The following is a 17,188-nucleotide window of genomic DNA, read 5'->3' on the forward strand; positions in this document are numbered from 1 at the left end:
GCACATGACCAGTGCCATCCCGACCTCCTCCCGGAATCCCTGCACTGGGCAACTCTGATCACCAGCAACAGATATTTCACTGGACAAATTTTGCCATCATCTGCATCTTTGTGACCCTAAAGACTTCACAGACTATCTGTCAACCTTCCTTGATTACTATAGATCCTTCAGGAGTTTGAGTAGTCTTGCCTACTCCCTCACTTAAACTGCTCGCTTACAAAATCAGACAAAAATGTGTCAGCATACTATTACTGAAAAACTAATTAGCCCCCCCCCTTTATCATATAGTTATAAAATAGATGGATTGGAATGTAAGTGTTTTACTCACATTCAGAGCATACATAGAGCAGTATAAAGGAGTCATTACAAGAAATTATAGTTTGGACTGGCTTTGCCAGTGCTTTTAACACAGGCTTTTGTAACACCAGGTAAATTTCGAGATGAGTTGATGTACCCCTTGGAAGACCTCTGCATATTCCCAGAGGTACAAATCTCTTTGTTTGATAACCATTGTCTTAAAATATTGGCCTGGTTTGCACACATGGAACCCAAGTGTCTTTGATGAGGCTGGAAAGCTGTAAATCAGGATAGAATCCGGCCCTGCAATTGAAATTGCATTGGAAATTTTATACATGTGTGACTCAGAAGAGAATCCAGCTTTTTCTCCCAGAGCTGTGCTGACTAACAGGAGTAAAGAGCAATTAAAAACCTAATTATATTTTGTATAAAATGAATTTGGGAAATTTAGTAAGGGAAGTGGAAGTGTTATCATCCTTTGTACATCACCTTGCACACAACCGTTATGGAAAAATGTCAGATTTGATCATCTGAGACAAAGAAACAGAAATACAAAGACTACAAGAGAGTACTATAATAATGCAAATCAAGATGTTTACCTTTCAGCTACTTTGGACATTTTTAAACAGTGTCTGTCTATCTGCACGTTCAGAAAGGTTATCTGGGGAAAGAGATGACAATTACAAGGGATTAACAACCCAGCAGATTTAGAGCCATGGGTGCTGGAAGCAAGGACCCTGGTGAGCAAGGGTCCCCACTTTCTAACGTGGGTGTAGGAGCCTCAAGCAGGTGCATAGAGGTGGTGGCAGGGACTGTGATCAGCTCCTCCCCTGCCATGAAGTACAGTCTCTTCCCAGTTGTGGGCTAAGGTGGGACTTGGCAAGGAGTGGGGAGGCTAAGGAGACCCGCCCCCTGTTCCCCACCCACCCCCAAAGCTGGACAATGGTAAGAGCCACTTAGGAAGCCTAGACTGCTGGAGGGAGCCCCAGACCTACCATCTGCCCTAGGTGGTGTGCCCCAGAAGGCTCTTCTCAGGCACTCTGACCAGACACAGGGCCTCAAGGGACAAGGGGGAATGGGAACCCAGGAGGAAAGGAGGAACAGAGTGTGGGGCACAGTTCTGGCTCAGTGGCCCCCTCCCACATTCCTCTACCCATGTTCTGGTGCTCCTGTCTAAAACATCCACTGGTTGTCACAAAGCAGTCACAGCTTTGCATTTCAACTGATATATCAGTTTGCAAGGAGTAAACATCTGTTCTCTCTCACATGTCAGAAACCACAATAGCGGGACAGGATGACTTGTGCTGGAACAGGGACATGTAAGTTGCCCTTCCCTGCTGGCATTCGGCAGGTTGGCTTTGCCTTGGAGGGTTTTCGAAAATTACTGAGGTACTCCTTAATATTCAGCTCTTGCTTCACTTTGCTGGTACTGTACATGCCTTCCCCAGGGGTTCTACTACAGAAAACAGCTTTTATTCCAGTTCCCTGGAAGCCTGCCTGTGGAATATGTACTGAATGAGCAGAACCTCCAGCTGCCTTGCAAAAATCCTCCTCCCTTTTCAATACCACCTTATATACAATTTGTTATAAATTTGGTTGAGTTTTTGGCAAGGGGGGTGGGGAGAGAAATGGGGGTGGGAGTGGCAGTTTCCATCCTGATTTTCACTGAATGCATTCATACATTCTTGACAACTATTTTGGGCAAATAATTTTCAGAGTGTGGGTTGTTCACAAATGGTTTGTGTTGCCACTATTGAAGGCATGTTGTGGGCTTCCAAAGAAGGGTGACCACATTCCTCCAGCCTAAATACAGGACACCCTGGGGGCAGGGATTGTCCCAGCTAAAACAGGACAGATGGTCACCCTTCATCAGGCAATGGCTGCACCCTTCTGCGGCACTTTACCTCCCACCCAAATGCCCAAACTCCAGCCTGCTTCTGTGCCCTCCCTTCCAGCTAGAACACACCCACCAGCCCACCCACCCCCAGACCACTGGGGCTGGGGAGCGAAACAAGCCTGTGGCAGGTTCTTCAGGGCTCAGTGCTGCAGACTCCAGAGGGGCTCTGGCCCTAGCCCCATGCTGCACAAGGCTCCAGTGTGGGGGGCTTCACTCCTGCAGGATGTCTGGTGGGGCCTCAGCCCCACACAGTACAAGGTTCTGGCCCTGGCCCTGTGATGAGGTGAGGGTTGGGGGGCAGGGGGTGGCTCCGCTCTTGTGCCCCACAGAGCTCTGGTCCCAGATCCACAGCAGGGGCCACCCCATCTCCAACCCAGCCCTGAGGTGGGACTCCAGAAGGGGGGCTCCGGCCCCACTGGAGGTCCAGGCCCCCCCACCCCCCCGCATCATACAGGGCTCCAGCCATGGCCCCATGATGTGACCGGAGTTTGGGGGGGGGGGGGCTTTGCCCCCAGGCTGTGCAGGGCTCCGGATGCAATAGGGCTCTGGCTCCACCTCAGCCCTGCAGCAGGGACTGGGGGTGAAGGGGGCTCTGGCGATGGCCCCAGCCCTGCACTGCAATGGCCCCAGCTACCCTGCTCCAGCCCCAACTTTCCTGCCCGCCCCCCACCCCCCCGTTCTGTCTGCAGCCTAACCAGGCACCTGAGCAAGGCCGGGGCTGGCAGTGGCATCCCAGTGGTGCACCAGGCGGGGAGCTATATTTTAAAATGGCAGTGCCTGGAAAAGAGCCCTGCGAGTCTCCAGCCAGCACAGGCAAAGGTCACCAGGGATGGTCAAATATGGGACAACTGGTCCCATTTAAAAGATAAGTTGGGACCTCTTTTTGACTCCCTAAATATGGGACCGTCCTGCCTAATACGGGATGGATGGTCACCGTATTCCAAAGTCACATTGTATTTGCTCTCTGATTGAATGAGTGACTGGAACATATTTAAAAGACAAGTACTTACAAATCTGTGTGGCAGTTAATTTTAACGTTTTATGGGAAAGAGTGTCTGTGGGCAGGTGAGGAGACTGGAATTTTGGGTTTAAGAGCCACTTGGTTGGTTTGGAAGGAGAATATGGCCCGTGACATTCATCTCAATGTAACTGCATGTCCCCTTCCCTATCTAGCTTTTGATACAAGCTACTTTGTTCAAAGCATGCCAACATTACCTTGCAGTTCTCATTTTCATCAGGAAAAATATTTCTGGCCCTGCAGGTATTTCAATCTAAATATAAATGTCTTTTTGAAAAGTATGTACTTAGCTTTTGGAGGAGTTGTTCTAAGGCAGTCTACTTGCCTGTTTTCGGAAATCCTCTTTTGTAGTTTTTCGCACAGGTTGGGAAGGCATATGTACAGGGCTTTGGGACTGAGAATCTTCTGTAACCCCATATACTGACTGAAACAAATGACATGAGAAATTACAGATCTTTGTTGTTATAAACATAAGAAAAATCCGTGCAAGAAAACATCTAGTATTAGTCAGCACCTTTCTACTGCTTACCTTTTCAGAGACCAATAATTGTTAAATCTGGAACAAAGTTTATAAATGTGACTGTATTTACATATATCTGAATGGTGAATAGCTGTAGCTGTGTTAATGAAAGGTCTCTGCTTGATAATTACAGGTACAGAAGAAGGTTTTCCTTGTGATTCCCTATCTTAATATGTCAGTTGCACAAGGGAAGCTTTTGCACTTCATCAAAAAGACAAGCTTCATAAAGGCTTCAACTCTGCTATTATTTACCTTTTTATTAAGAATCTGTGACTCTCACTTCAAAATTCCTCAATATCTGCTCGCTTATTATAAAACGCTCTCATTTCAGTCAGTCACTCAAGCCCTCCATTTATTATGTCTGAAACACATATTTAGACCTAAAACAACTGCCTTATGCTATACTCCACAAGTTTATAGCATTTCCACAATGAATGGAGACATTTATACTTGAGAAGTGACACTTCAAGGAGACTGCTGCATGTGTGAAGTGATGTGTGTGTGTTTAAGATCGGTAACTGATGCTACATTTACACTGCAGAGCTATTTTGGGATACTGAGGTATCTGGAAATAGCTACTCCGTGTCTATGAAACGTGCCCAGTATTTTAAAATATTTTTTGAAATACTGGGCACGCTATTTCGGCATCCTTCGGCATCCATCCTCATTGCAGGAGGAGTAAGGGATGCCTCGAAATAGCACAGTATTTCAACAGTGGGTTCTGTGTAGACAGCACCAAATGGTGAAATAGCATATTCTGAAATTAACTCGAAGTAGGATACGCAATTTGCATAGGGCAAATTGCGTATCTCATTTTGAGTTAAGGGCACAGTGTAAATGCAGCATGAGACAGGGAGGAAAGGAAAATATAGGGTTGGAAATTCATCCCTAATTTAATTATGACCTACACAACTTAAAGAGAATTTAGGGAAATAACTTTTAACCCTGAGGCTTTGGTAGACTGAAAAAAGGGTTATTTTTGGTGTTAATGATCCAAGTTTTCCAAAAACCTTAACAAAGAACAAAAACTATCAAAAAAAAGTACCGTCAAATTCACTGGTCATGCATTTGTCAAGTACTGATTGCAAAAACAAGCATTATCTTGTTCAATTTTTTTTCTTTATTTGACATTTGTCTGAAACATTGAATGGCTGTGATGACATTTTATAGCCAGCATATTGACATGTTCAGGACCATCATGCTGGTATGCAACAGTTCATTTGTTTAGATATATTTGTTTAAAAGGGGAGCTCCATGGTCCCTAAATAAAGATGACGACTATCCCAGGTAAAAGCAAAAAAAATAATAGGGTCTTTAATTTGAAAAAATCCTGTCTAGGGGCTACCACATGGGTCTGGGAGTCAGAACTCCCAATTATTGTTCTCAGTTCTGCCAGGACTTACTCTGGTATCTGTTCATTTGTAAAGTGAACATAATAAACATACCTACAAATGTGGAGGCTCAACTAATATTTGTAAATTACTGTGAAATTCTCCTCTGAAGTATGCAACATACTGTAGGTGTAGAGCAGTGTGGTATGTTTAAGGTTGGATATTAGGAAAATTTACTTCACTAGGAGGCTGGTAAAGCAGTGGAATGGGTTGCCTAGGGAAGTGGTGGAATCTCCATAATTACTGGCTTTTAAGATGAGGCATGACAAAGCGATGGCTGGAGCACTTCAGTCGGGGTTGGTCCTCCTTTTGTGGGGTGGGTATGGATCAGATAACATTCTCAGATCTCTTCCAACCCTAATTTTTATGATTCATAGTTCTCAATATTTTGAAAAAAAACACAAAACAAACCCCAAACTACAACTGACCTTTTTGACCTTCTGTGGGTTTTTCATACGGCGACATTTTCTGATGTCCATTTCTGTTGTGTTCACACAGCCTGGCTAAGAAAGGGACATTCATAATATTACCACTGATGCTAATAACATATATAGCACCTCCTCCTGCCGGAAAGCAATACTAAAAATGATTTTTGTCCTTTGGTTGTGGCACAAATACATATTAGTATTTTTTTCAAAATGCTTTCTTTATAGTGTGTACTATAAACCATTTCTTAATCAGTAACTGCATAATGTAACCTTACCACTGGTCTGTGCACATCCCAAAATGCTCTCTCTTGGCTGTCCAGAATTTTCCGTTCAGTTTTATCCTTTTTTCTGTCAATTCTGAGAGGAAAAAGTAAAGAAATGAAACAATTCATGACTTCACTCTTCTGACTTGCCCACAATTTCACACTGGATTTTGCACACACTTGCCAGCAGCATCTTGTACTCCCATTCTAGTGACACATTTTTCCATTCAGAAATGTCAGATTGCCAAGATGCTAAGTGATTCGCTGTATCTTGTGCAGCAAATATAAACTTCTTGAAGTTTTAGTCTGTCAGCCTGATGAAAGGGATCTTTAAATGAGAACTTTTTTTGTTAACATCTGCTCTTCAGTGAACAGCCTGGCTGATACCAGACTTCTCAGTCCTAGTCGAGCAGAGACTCAAACTGGTGCTTCATTTTAAACATGAGAGGAACCCCAGAGAAATCAGGTTACTTCAAGTTATATATGAACTTAAGGGCTGTGCTGGATTAGGGTCCAATGAGTCAGATAAACATGTGACTTCACAAAACCGTCCCACATGGGCCAAACTAACAGAATTACTGCAAATTTCTCATGGACATGTCCACAGATCATAAATATCAATAGTACCATTAAATCTGGCACTGATATTCCTCTAACAAATTTCCGAAAGCAAGTCAGAGACTGAATGGGACAAGGAGAATGAATCATCTCCCTTAAGCATAATGTGGTCTCTTTGGAGCATGTCTGAGGGAGAAGTGTAGTAGAAGCCCTACGTGAGCACCGCATATAGTGCATCTGTTTTGTCCCTATAAAAAGGGCATCTGTTTCTAAAGTTCTCAGTTCAGTACCTTTATTTACAGCATTTTAAATGATAATTTAAAGTAGAAGTTAAAAGAAAACCCATAACTGTGGGGGTTATTAATTGTTTCTAGCCTCCCTCAATCCTGTTGAAGATGTTGCAACCACTTTTGGATACCAAGCCAGGCCTATAAACGGTATTATAGCATTACCTCTTGGACAATAGACTCATGATGCTGAGATAATGACCCAGCTCGTTGGTGGCAGATGAGGAGCAAGTAGAGGGAGGGTGTCATGCAAAGTCTTTGTGCTCCTCCAGTCCCAGGTCACCTGTGTCCCAGTCTGGTCACGTAACATAAAGTTAGGGCAGCCTTCAGTTGGCTGTCAATGGCCCTAGGGCATGGCAGCTGAGATAAATTCATGAGGCTTTGTCTAGACTGTGAAGATTCAAGCAAAGACAGGGCAGTGTGATTCTCCCAGCACTGCAGGTAAACCACATCCATGACAGGAGCAGCTGACAGCAATGGGAGTGCAGCTCCCCCAGCCGGAAGCCTGTTTACACTGGCACTTTACAGCACTGTAACTTGCTATGTTTTTTTCCACAATCCCAAGAAAGTTACAGGGGCACAAACGAGAAGAGACTTGAACAAGAGCAAGAAGCTTCCAGAGTTCTTGGCTTCCAGACCCGTGCAACAATGATTAGATCCATTTTTGTCCTGGCAAATTAGCCCTATGCTGTATGCAGTGTAATAGACTCAGTAGGAGATGTAATGCCAGCTTCACACCACTAGATGATTCCCATGCTCACAGTGGATAATCCTTCTGTGGCTGGCTGCACTCTCTTAGAGCTGCATTGTGTGAATATTAAAGTTTAACATTGTTGCAACACAATCCAGAATTCGGGCTTTTTATGTGCATCTCCAAGAGTGTGCCATTAGCTGCCATTTTTAAGAAGTCAGAAATGTTGAATTATGAAAATTCAATATAATTAATTACATTAAGGCCCTGGTTTTCAAGCAATGCAACAAAATACAGTAAGTAGGTGGGTGGTCTGCTTTTTAAAAAAAAAATACAAGGGTTTGACTATACAGAAAAGTTATTTCAAAACAACAGCTGTTGTTTCAAAATAACTTTGCAAGCATCGACAAGACAACTTATTTTAAATTTGGTAAACCTCATTGTAGGAGGAACAGCACCTGTTACAAAATGGATATTTTGGAATAGGGGCTGTGTAGACAGGGAAAAAGAGATATTTTGAAATAAAATATTCTGGAACAGTTTATTCTGAAAAATTCTGTTGTGTAGACATGGTTTTCAGGATTAGAGCCCCTAGAAGAACTGGTTCTAGGGGCTCTAATATGAAATAGATTGTATAGTGTGTAGACACACTATTTTGGAATAAAATTTGCTTATTCCAGAGCTTCCCTGTAGTGTAGACATGTTATTTTTGAATAGCTTATTTTGGAATAACAACACCGGAATAAGCTATTCCGGAATGACCTTGCTGTGTAGACATACCCCAAGTGACCACAGCTCTCAATGAAGTCCAAAATGAATATTACTGCTCATCAAAAGCTGGCCTGGGCTTTGGCATGTCCCTCCAACAGATAAATAAACTACACCAATGGTACAGCTATAGCACAAATGTTTCCAGATCCTTTTAATTTTTCAATTTATATCCTACTCTGCAGTGCTGAAAATCTAAGCCTGAGCAGTACTGATATAGCACCTGAAAAACAAGAAATGAAGCCAACTAAAAAGAGGAAGTGATAGTGACCAGTTGAGCATTTCTTCTCCAAGTGTATGAAATGGAGAGAAAAGTACCAAACAGCACTGCTAGTGAAAAGAAAACAAGACTCAAAGTCTTCCCATTGTGACAGTTGCTACAAGTAACAGAAGTACATCATTTTGTTTTGATTATGATTTTCATCTTGGCAGTGAACATTTAAGCATCTCAAAGACTAATTATTATTGTAACTTCTAATTTTCTCATCTCATCACAACACTAGTATTCTGAACCAACATAATCCCTTAATTACCATGTTATTTTAAGGTTAATTACTCAGACTGTTAACTGGTCCATAATTACAGTGTTAACCAATGAAATACTACAAATATAGACACACACATTCATAATCAGTAGCAATATCTTTTCATTTTGTAAAGTTTGTTGTGCTGTTTGAGTCTAAAATCGCAAATTCTCTTTGCTTTTTCGGTGTTTCTCAAAAGTAGAAACATCCATCTTCTGCATATCTAATGTGCTACCTTCCTCTTCAAGGTAGCTTTCACATGTGACAACTCCCTCTGCAGCATGGGCCTGCAGAATTTTATGCACCCTAGTTTCACTAAGCCAGAACCAGGCATATATTTTGACCGTAGCAATGTCATGTTGCATATATTCCTAAGAGACTGAACACTGTGATCAGGGACAAAGAGGAGGCAGACTGTAGAGTCCTAGAACAACAAGAAGTCTTGTGGCACCTTATAGACTAACAGATATTTTGGAGCATAAGCTTTTGTGGACAAAGACCCGCTTCATCAGATGCATGAGCGTGGGGTGTGGGGTTTCAGAGGGGTATTTAAAGAGTGGGACCCCAGTAAGAGGGAGGGCCAGAGCTGACAAGGTCTATTCAGCAAGGTGGAAATGGCCCCGTATCAATAGTACTTATCAAAAGAGGAAAAAACAAGTCAGATCAGACGGGGGGGATGTGAGCCTTTGTCAGAGTCTAATGGGGAGATATTAGCACTCAGAGCAGAGAAACTGCCTTTGTAAGCTGCGAGCCACTCCCAGTCACTGTTTAATCCTTGGTTAATGGAGTCAAATTTGCAACTAAATTGCAGCTTAGAGATTTCTCTCTCCGTTTGATTTTTGGAAATTTTTTTGTTTCAGGACTGTCACCCTCAAATCTGCCACTGAGTGTCCAGGGAGATTGAAGTGTTCTCCCACAGGCCTCTGTACATTACTGTTCCTGATTTGGATGGAATGACAGGAGGAGGGCAAAGAAAATTACTCATTGTAAAAAACGAGCCAGCCTCATAGAGGTATGACACTATTTACAATGAACTGATAGCAAAAGGAAGTCAGTATGGATACAACACTTCTGATTTTTCTGGGGTTTGATTTATTCCATGAGAAAAATAAATGAGGATACAGTATTTATAAAACAAATATCCTGTGTGAAGCCCAACCATACAGAAATTGCAGCACTTTCAATCTTGAAAGTACTTTGCAAACATTAATGTGCACACCTGCATGGTAGGTGTTATTTCTTCCCACTTGCAGCAATTTGGAAACTGAGGCACAAATGGTAAGAGACTTGAACAAGAGCAAGAAGCTTAGGAGCCCTTGGCTTCCAGACTTGTGCACAGAGGGTTAGATCCATATTTCTCCTGGCATTTTTTCTCATTGTATGTGATCTTGTGAATTAGTCCTATGTTGTTTCCAGTGTGATAGACAAGAATTTACCAGTAAATCTTGAGTGTAGTTTTGACAAAGACTTTCACTGAGAAACAATTTCTTAAACTGATCTCTTCCCCGATAAAGCTCTAAATACTCCTCCAGTACACTGATTTGTGAATACTTACTTCACCTGGGCCTCTGCTTGCATAAAGATGAATTCCCACTTTCTTGCAAAAGCCCTCTGCAATCTTGCTAAGTTTTCCTGGTAAGAGAAACAGATAAAGAGAACAATTAATCATACTAAGTTATAACTGCAGTTTAAGAACTAAACTCTTGCATCAGGCTTTTTTAAATTGGAAAGCTCAAAAACACTGAAATTAATATTGGTAAATTGTCCCAATAGGCAAGATATGATAGGAATTTGAATGCAATGATATGTGCCCATTTAAGCCACCACATATCAGGAACAGGAAGGACCCGAGCAAGAAAGGAAATAGGATGTGAAACAGACTGCCAGAGTTCTGCTAATAAAATAGCATTGAACTTATTTCCATATATTCCTTGGTTTATTTTCTACAATACAACATTGTGAAAATTTTTGAAACTGGAAACTTTCCATTCTGACAGCAGCTGACTTCTGTGCAGATGCTTTGTTTTGGGGGGTGGCTGGAGGAAAAGGAAGGTATTTTCTGGCCTTTTTGTTTCATAAAGGATGACTTTCCCTCAATTGTCCAGTGGAATTATTAACCCTGAAGGCATTCCACAGAGCAGAAGATTGAAGTATGGATATTGTCAGACCAGTTCACAAACGGAAATTGATTACTTGCCAGGACAATGGAAATAACTAGAGTTAGGCCCAAGCTGCTCCAGATCCAGATACAAATTTTCTCTAAGTTTGAGGCTCAGTTTACGTTTCTGCTTCATTACCACTATACAAAGGCCTGAGCCACAAAGCTCAGAGATGGATCTGGACTCTATCAGATTGTGATGTGGGGTTTGGGATATGGCTCAAATTCCAAGTTCAAGCCCATATCAGCTTCATAACACTGACACGTACACTGTGGTATGGAGACATAGAACTCTATTAGCTTGACTCTCTTCTCTCACTCACTTTGAAATAAAATGTTTGAACTCTATATTGGTTTGTAAGATATTATTGGTTCCGTCATGACAGCTCATGGCAACTATAGCTCCAACTCAGGAAAGCACTTAAACACATACAAGTTGGTTCATAAAGTCACAGAATCCAAGGCCAGAATGGACATTAGATAATCCAGTCTGACTTACTGTATAAAAAGCCATAAAATTTCACCCATTTACCTCAGAAGTCCATACATTCATAAGTCTAAACTCATACATGTTCAGGAGACCATTTAAGCATGTGTTTAGAGTGCACTGAATTCTATGTGACTTAAATATATGCCTTAAATTAATAAGTCTGGTCATGAACTGTGGGTACAGAAAATTGGCAGTAGCTGGTAAAAAGGCAAAAGAAACTATAGTTTTGCCCACTGTATATTAATGTAAATCAGGAGTAACTCCACTGAAGTCAATGGCGCGACACTAGGTAAATGTAGTGTAAATGAGAGAAGAATCAGACTTATACTTGGCAAACAAGGAAAAAAAGCCCATAATGGCTTCTGAACTTAACCTTTCAGTCCATACTACAGTTTACCAAAAGAAACCTAAGGTCCCTATCAATGTGCATGCAGAACTCATGACCAGGGGAAAATCTCCCAAAAACACCTCCTCAAGAGCTCTCCTTGGACAGATTGGGAGGTGAGGTTGATTTAAGGAAGATTTATATGAGAGAAAAAATGGAAGAATCCTCTGCTGAGCCTACCCCACTCCAAAAAAGTTTATTCCTTCCCTGTACAAAAGGTCTGATTCTCCTCTCACTTGTATCAGTTTTACACCACTACCCCTCCATTGACTTTACTTGGGATAATGGCAATAGGAAGAGTTGATGCCCTTAGCGCCTTCTTGTCTCTTATTAAGAGGGCAAGCCTGCTGTTCAGAAGTGATCATGTGATAAAAGAGAAACTGACAGAACATCAAGATCTAACTGTTTGCCTTCCCCAGAAAGATAGACACATGTATGCAATAGTACTTATGCCATAGCTTCCTGGCATAAGTGTGGTTGCTGATGCTGGTGCTGAACAGCCCCAGTGTTTCTTCATAATATATGTTTATAGAATTTACAGTTAGGCAACTGTGTAATTATATATGACATTTCTTAAATAATTAAACTGGAGATGAGCAGAAGCAGCAACTCAGCAAAAGGATACACAATGCCTGTGGATTTTAATATTCCACAGGTCCTCTGCTGTTCCTGGGCAGTGTTACTGTGACTACTGCATTCATTGTAAGGATGGAATCCATAGCCTAAATGAACAAAGGAATTTCAGCTCCTAACTGCCATTTTAGGGGCTGGAGTCCAAAATTTAGATCCTCAGAATTACTGTGAGGTTGCTGCCTGCCCCTGAAGGCACCTACATTCCTGAGTTGCTCAAGTTTCTGCTAGTAAAGCCCCTGGGGCCTGAAGGCTTGGCTACACAGAACGTTGGTGCAGAGTAAGCTAAGTTGCAAATTTAAATTATGCTAGCTTTAAAGGGACACATTTCACACTGGACGTTCCTTTGTTATGTGTAGCTTAGTAACTTGAAAATGGATAAGCTAAGCTGCAAAAAGGCACTCTCAAGTGCAGAGTAAGGGTGCCTCTGGGGCAGAGTGCATGCAGAAGAGCTAGTGTACTTTAAATTCACACCCACACTTATTCCATCCAAATTTCCATGTAGACAAGTCCTGGATTTTTTCCTGGCAGCTATGTGCCAGTTCTGATGACACTGAGCTGCTCAGTGCCTAAGCCTCAAAGGAGCCATTTCACTGCCCACCTCTACTGGATGGGGCTCCACCAAACACACAAGGAAAAGATGGTGCTCTTAGAGCCTACAGCCCAATGGTTAGAGCACTCACCTTGAGTAAAAGAGACCTGGGTTGAAATCACAGCTGTCCCTGACTGGGAGCAGGGACTCAAGCCTCCTAAGAAACTGCCTTAATCATTGGGCTACAAGGTTCTCCAGGCTGGGTCTTTTTCCAGCTTGCCTGTTGAATGTTTTCCATGTTGTATAAAATATTTACACAGCCAGTGTAGCAGGGACTATAATCTGGGTCTGCTAGGACACTGTTTCCTGCTAGGCTCCAAAATTATGCTGACTCTCTTGTGGACTGCGTGGGAGGTAAGAGACTTAAATTAGCATGAGAGTGGAATTTAACCCTGTATATTGTGGCAAGAAAATTGCATCTGTTCTTATTCCTTACATATGTGGAAAGGCAATCCATACATGGATTCAGCAACAGCATGACCCTACTCAGTCACTGAAGGCTTTTTTGTTCTCAGTGTATTGATTATACCATTCCTATCACCATCAACAAGACTTGTGTACAATGAGCCAGTGGAGCATACATAGTTCCTCGTGTATAAAAGCAACCAATAGGTGGTTTCTTCTTTATCTCTACTCTAGCAGGTTACATTTTTAGCATGATGTGGATAGGATAGGATAGGCAATGGGGAGAGGATAGGCAACAAGGCAGGAATGGAGAGTTAGGTTTTGTTTTCAACAAACAAAACTAAGACAAATGCAATTTTTTAATATAATTAAAAACATTTCTATTAGAAACAAAATAAAAAAGCAGTTCTGTAACAAATTACTTTGTTAGTCTTTAGAGGGCTACAGGACTGCTTTTTCGTTTTGTTCAGATACAGACTAACATGGCTACCCCTTTGTAACTAATAGAAACAGTCTGTCAAACAAGCATTCCATCAAAGTGTCTGAAAGTCAATCACTACCCAGCTGAGCTAGTCAACTAGAACTTGAAAAGGAGATTGACAAGACCCTGATTACAAAGAAAAAGAAAAGAGTGCAGTTGTCTAGAATGCTTTCATTGCCTATAATCAGAGTAATGCAAAAATCAAACTACTTGTAACATAGACTAAGGGCATGTCCATACATCTGCTTTTTAACCCTACAGTGCTCCTTAAACAAACATAGCTAATGCCTGTATATGGAATTTGGAAAATTTAGCTCAAATTTATTTATTGTAAATCATTCCTTTTAGAGTCTACAAATATAGGACATGCATCAGCAACAATGCAATTGTCCAAGAATACTACATCTGTACATGTATCCCTCACTGTCTCCTGTAAAAACAGCAACTAACCAGAAAAACAGCCCCATAGGAACCCCTTGTGCAGCTTGCCCCAGATCTCTAAAGGAGTGAGCTGTGGATAGCTAAAATGTATATCATGGACATCCTCATTAGTGAGTTTGATGTTCTCTCAGGGATTAACTAATTACAATATTTTAAAAATGATAACAAACAACAACAACAGAGGCTCCCTGCTCGTGATGATTTCAATTCACTAAGAAGAAAGGTCAGTTTATGAACAAAGCATTGCTCCCTTCCCATGAACTGTGAGGTCAGTATACCTACAGCTTCATAATCTGCTAGCTCCAGCCGGGCTTTGTTCTGCATGGTCCGCTTGCACAGATAGATAGCTAAGGGGAGAAACATAATGAAAACAATTAAGAAAATGGCAGTTACTATAGGACAAACCCACCACCCCCAACATTATTTGGCATGGGGTATTCATTAACATTAGAGTTAAATCTGAACTAAGGAATGGTAGGGGTTCTCAAGTCTCATAGGAGAAGATAGCCTTTAAAGATCTGGAGACATCTAAATTAATGTGCATGGGAAGCCATTTCATTTAAACACAGCTCTGCTTATACCTTATGGCCATACTATGGCTTTGTCAACAAAGGCCTGAGTATGGGGTGGTGCCCAAAGAGGAGTCGAGTCTCAGAAAGGCATAATCACTGGTGAAAGATGCTCCCAACAGTGCACTGGCCATGCTCCAGAGCCAGTACGGAAAAGATGAGAGTCATTATCTAGTCACTGCCTCACCCCCTTTTTGAGCATCCCATCTACAGCACAAGGAATGAGATAACTGGTACTAGGAGCGGCCCTGCATTTCTTCCACTTTTCCTTTCCATTTTTCATAGAAAAAAATCTTCAGAGTACTGATATGAAAATAGCAATTTGAGCCAATCCAGACAGGAACTTTTAAGGTTCATCTGCTCCGTCGGCTTATTCCAATTTGAAAAATTTTGCCCAACACCACAACTGGTTGCCATGGCAATTGCTGAGTGTGCAAATACTGGGGGCTGATATGGGCCCAGTGTGTTCTGCACCAGCCTGCATTCTGGGGGAGACAGAATTGGCACTTTACAGCTGGCCCCTCTCACCTCTGTTATGAACTGAAACCAGGACAAAGAATCCCACCCTACACTGGAGCTGGAGCTGGATCAGGTTCAGATTAAGAGTCAAACTACATAGCATGGGCCCATGTCTTTGATCTTGAAAGTCTTTGAAATCTGACTGAACTTGATTGAAATACCTACCTTACCTCCTCTGCTAATCTCTTTCAGGTCTGGACACTATCTATTCCACTGTCGACAGTAGAACTGGTCAGGAAATGGGGTTTTGTCTGGGGGAAATTCTTTTTAATCTACATTTTCAATATAAAATGTTAAAAGTTTTATTGAAAAAATATGGATTTTTGATTTTCTGACCAAATAAAACTTTTGAATCAATTAGACACTTTCCAAAAAACAAATAATGTAGTTTTAAAAAATGATTTTCTGCTAAAATTCACAGACTATTTTGACTAGTTTCTATACAGGGGATTCAGATACTGTATTAGAGGCACAGTGACCAGACTTGTTTAATTCAAGTATTGCTATTCTTGGTGTTTATGTAGTTCAACAGTAGCGCATTTGGAGGCATTTACAGAGTCAAAATAAATCCAGATCCATTTGTCTCTAGGTTTTTTCCACATTCCTGGGACTAAATTATCATCAGAAAGCTAGTTTCAGCCCCATAAATATCTTTTTGAGGCATCACAAACACAGGTTAAAAATGTATAGGCAGCTGCTGAGACTTCAGTTTTATTTGGATTTAGCTGAAAGTTGCCAGTCTGGGCATCGTTCAGGATTCTGAGGCACCCACATGGTCAACTATAAGGCTATGTCTAGACTATAGGGATCTGTTGACAGAAGTTTTTGTCGGAAGACATCTTCTGTCAACAGATTGCATCCAAACGGCCAAGCTGATTGCAAGAGTGATCCACTCTGTTGACAGAGATCAGCTGTGCAGCCCGGCTGTTCTCTCAACAAAACAGTCTACTGGAAGCACAGCAGACAGGGCTGCCCAGGGTCCTGGAAGCCCTGTCTGTCAACAGAAGGCCCCCCAGAATGTCCACACTGGCATTCTGTTGCTAGATTTCTCTGGACCGGAGCATTCTTCTTCATGGGGAGAGGGATGAGGCTGTCAACAAAAGTGCTGGTTTCTGTTGATTTATTGTTGACAGAACACCTTGGTAATCTGGTCAACAAAAGCGTCTAGTGTAGACATAGCCTAACTGATATACAAGTTCTGATATCGGACATGTGAAAAGGTGCCCCAAAGGACTCCATTGCTAATGCACCAGCAGAACATTTTTTGCACTGGGGCTAGTCATATTGGGCCCTCCTTTGAGGTCCATTGTCTCATTCAATGCACCACAGTACACATAAACTGACTTCTATAAGCCAGTTCTTTACTTAATCCTACAGAAGAAAAAAAAAAGGTGTTTCCAAATTGTTACTGTGATAAGTGCAGAAAGTATTTTCAGTGTAACTGTGTGCATACATCACACATTAAAATATTTAGAAATACTTTTGTAAATAATATTGCTGTGACTTTTCTGGTGGTTTTTCATAGATGTTCCTTACATTTAAGCAGCATAGAAAGATGTTAATAGCTAACACTGTATGTGGGGGTTGCAAATAAGCTCTAATATGGAGGTCATGGTTAGGGGCTTTCCCTTTATCCTATTAAATATTATTTCCAAAATCTATAGAGATGAATAATTGCCTGGGTGAAGAGGGGAGATTGATTGTTATAATTTAACCTTAGTCACCAAGGTTACAGTTAAACTATAGTGATCTGTTGACAGAAGTCACCGTCAGAGGGGATTTACCAACAAAACCTCTGTCGACAGAATGTGGCCACATGGAAAAGCCAATCAGAAGAGTGTTCTGCTCTGTCAGAGCAGCCAGATTGCCCTGCCAC

General features: G+C 41.7%; 1 protein-coding gene across 7 annotated transcripts in view; it reads right to left on the reverse strand.

Moving 5' to 3' along the window:
- Window positions 1-17,188, reverse strand: part of RGS6 (regulator of G protein signaling 6) — a 491,454-nt gene that overhangs the window by 71,060 nt on the left and 403,206 nt on the right. For all 7 annotated transcript variants that reach the window (XM_074997137.1, XM_074997135.1, XM_074997141.1 and 4 more), the window contains 6 exons: window positions 14,507-14,571; window positions 10,198-10,274; window positions 5,827-5,908; window positions 5,552-5,626; window positions 3,538-3,636; window positions 897-958 (listed from right to left, as the gene is read on the reverse strand). In XM_074997137.1, the coding sequence (XP_074853238.1) occupies window positions 897-958; window positions 3,538-3,636; window positions 5,552-5,626; window positions 5,827-5,908; window positions 10,198-10,274; window positions 14,507-14,571 (460 nt within the window). The remainder of the gene's footprint in view (window positions 1-896; window positions 959-3,537; window positions 3,637-5,551; window positions 5,627-5,826; window positions 5,909-10,197; window positions 10,275-14,506; window positions 14,572-17,188) is intronic.

The sequence above is a fragment of the Carettochelys insculpta genome, chromosome 6, assembly GCF_033958435.1.
Source record: "Carettochelys insculpta isolate YL-2023 chromosome 6, ASM3395843v1, whole genome shotgun sequence".
NCBI classification, from domain to species: Eukaryota; Metazoa; Chordata; order Testudines; family Carettochelyidae; genus Carettochelys; species Carettochelys insculpta.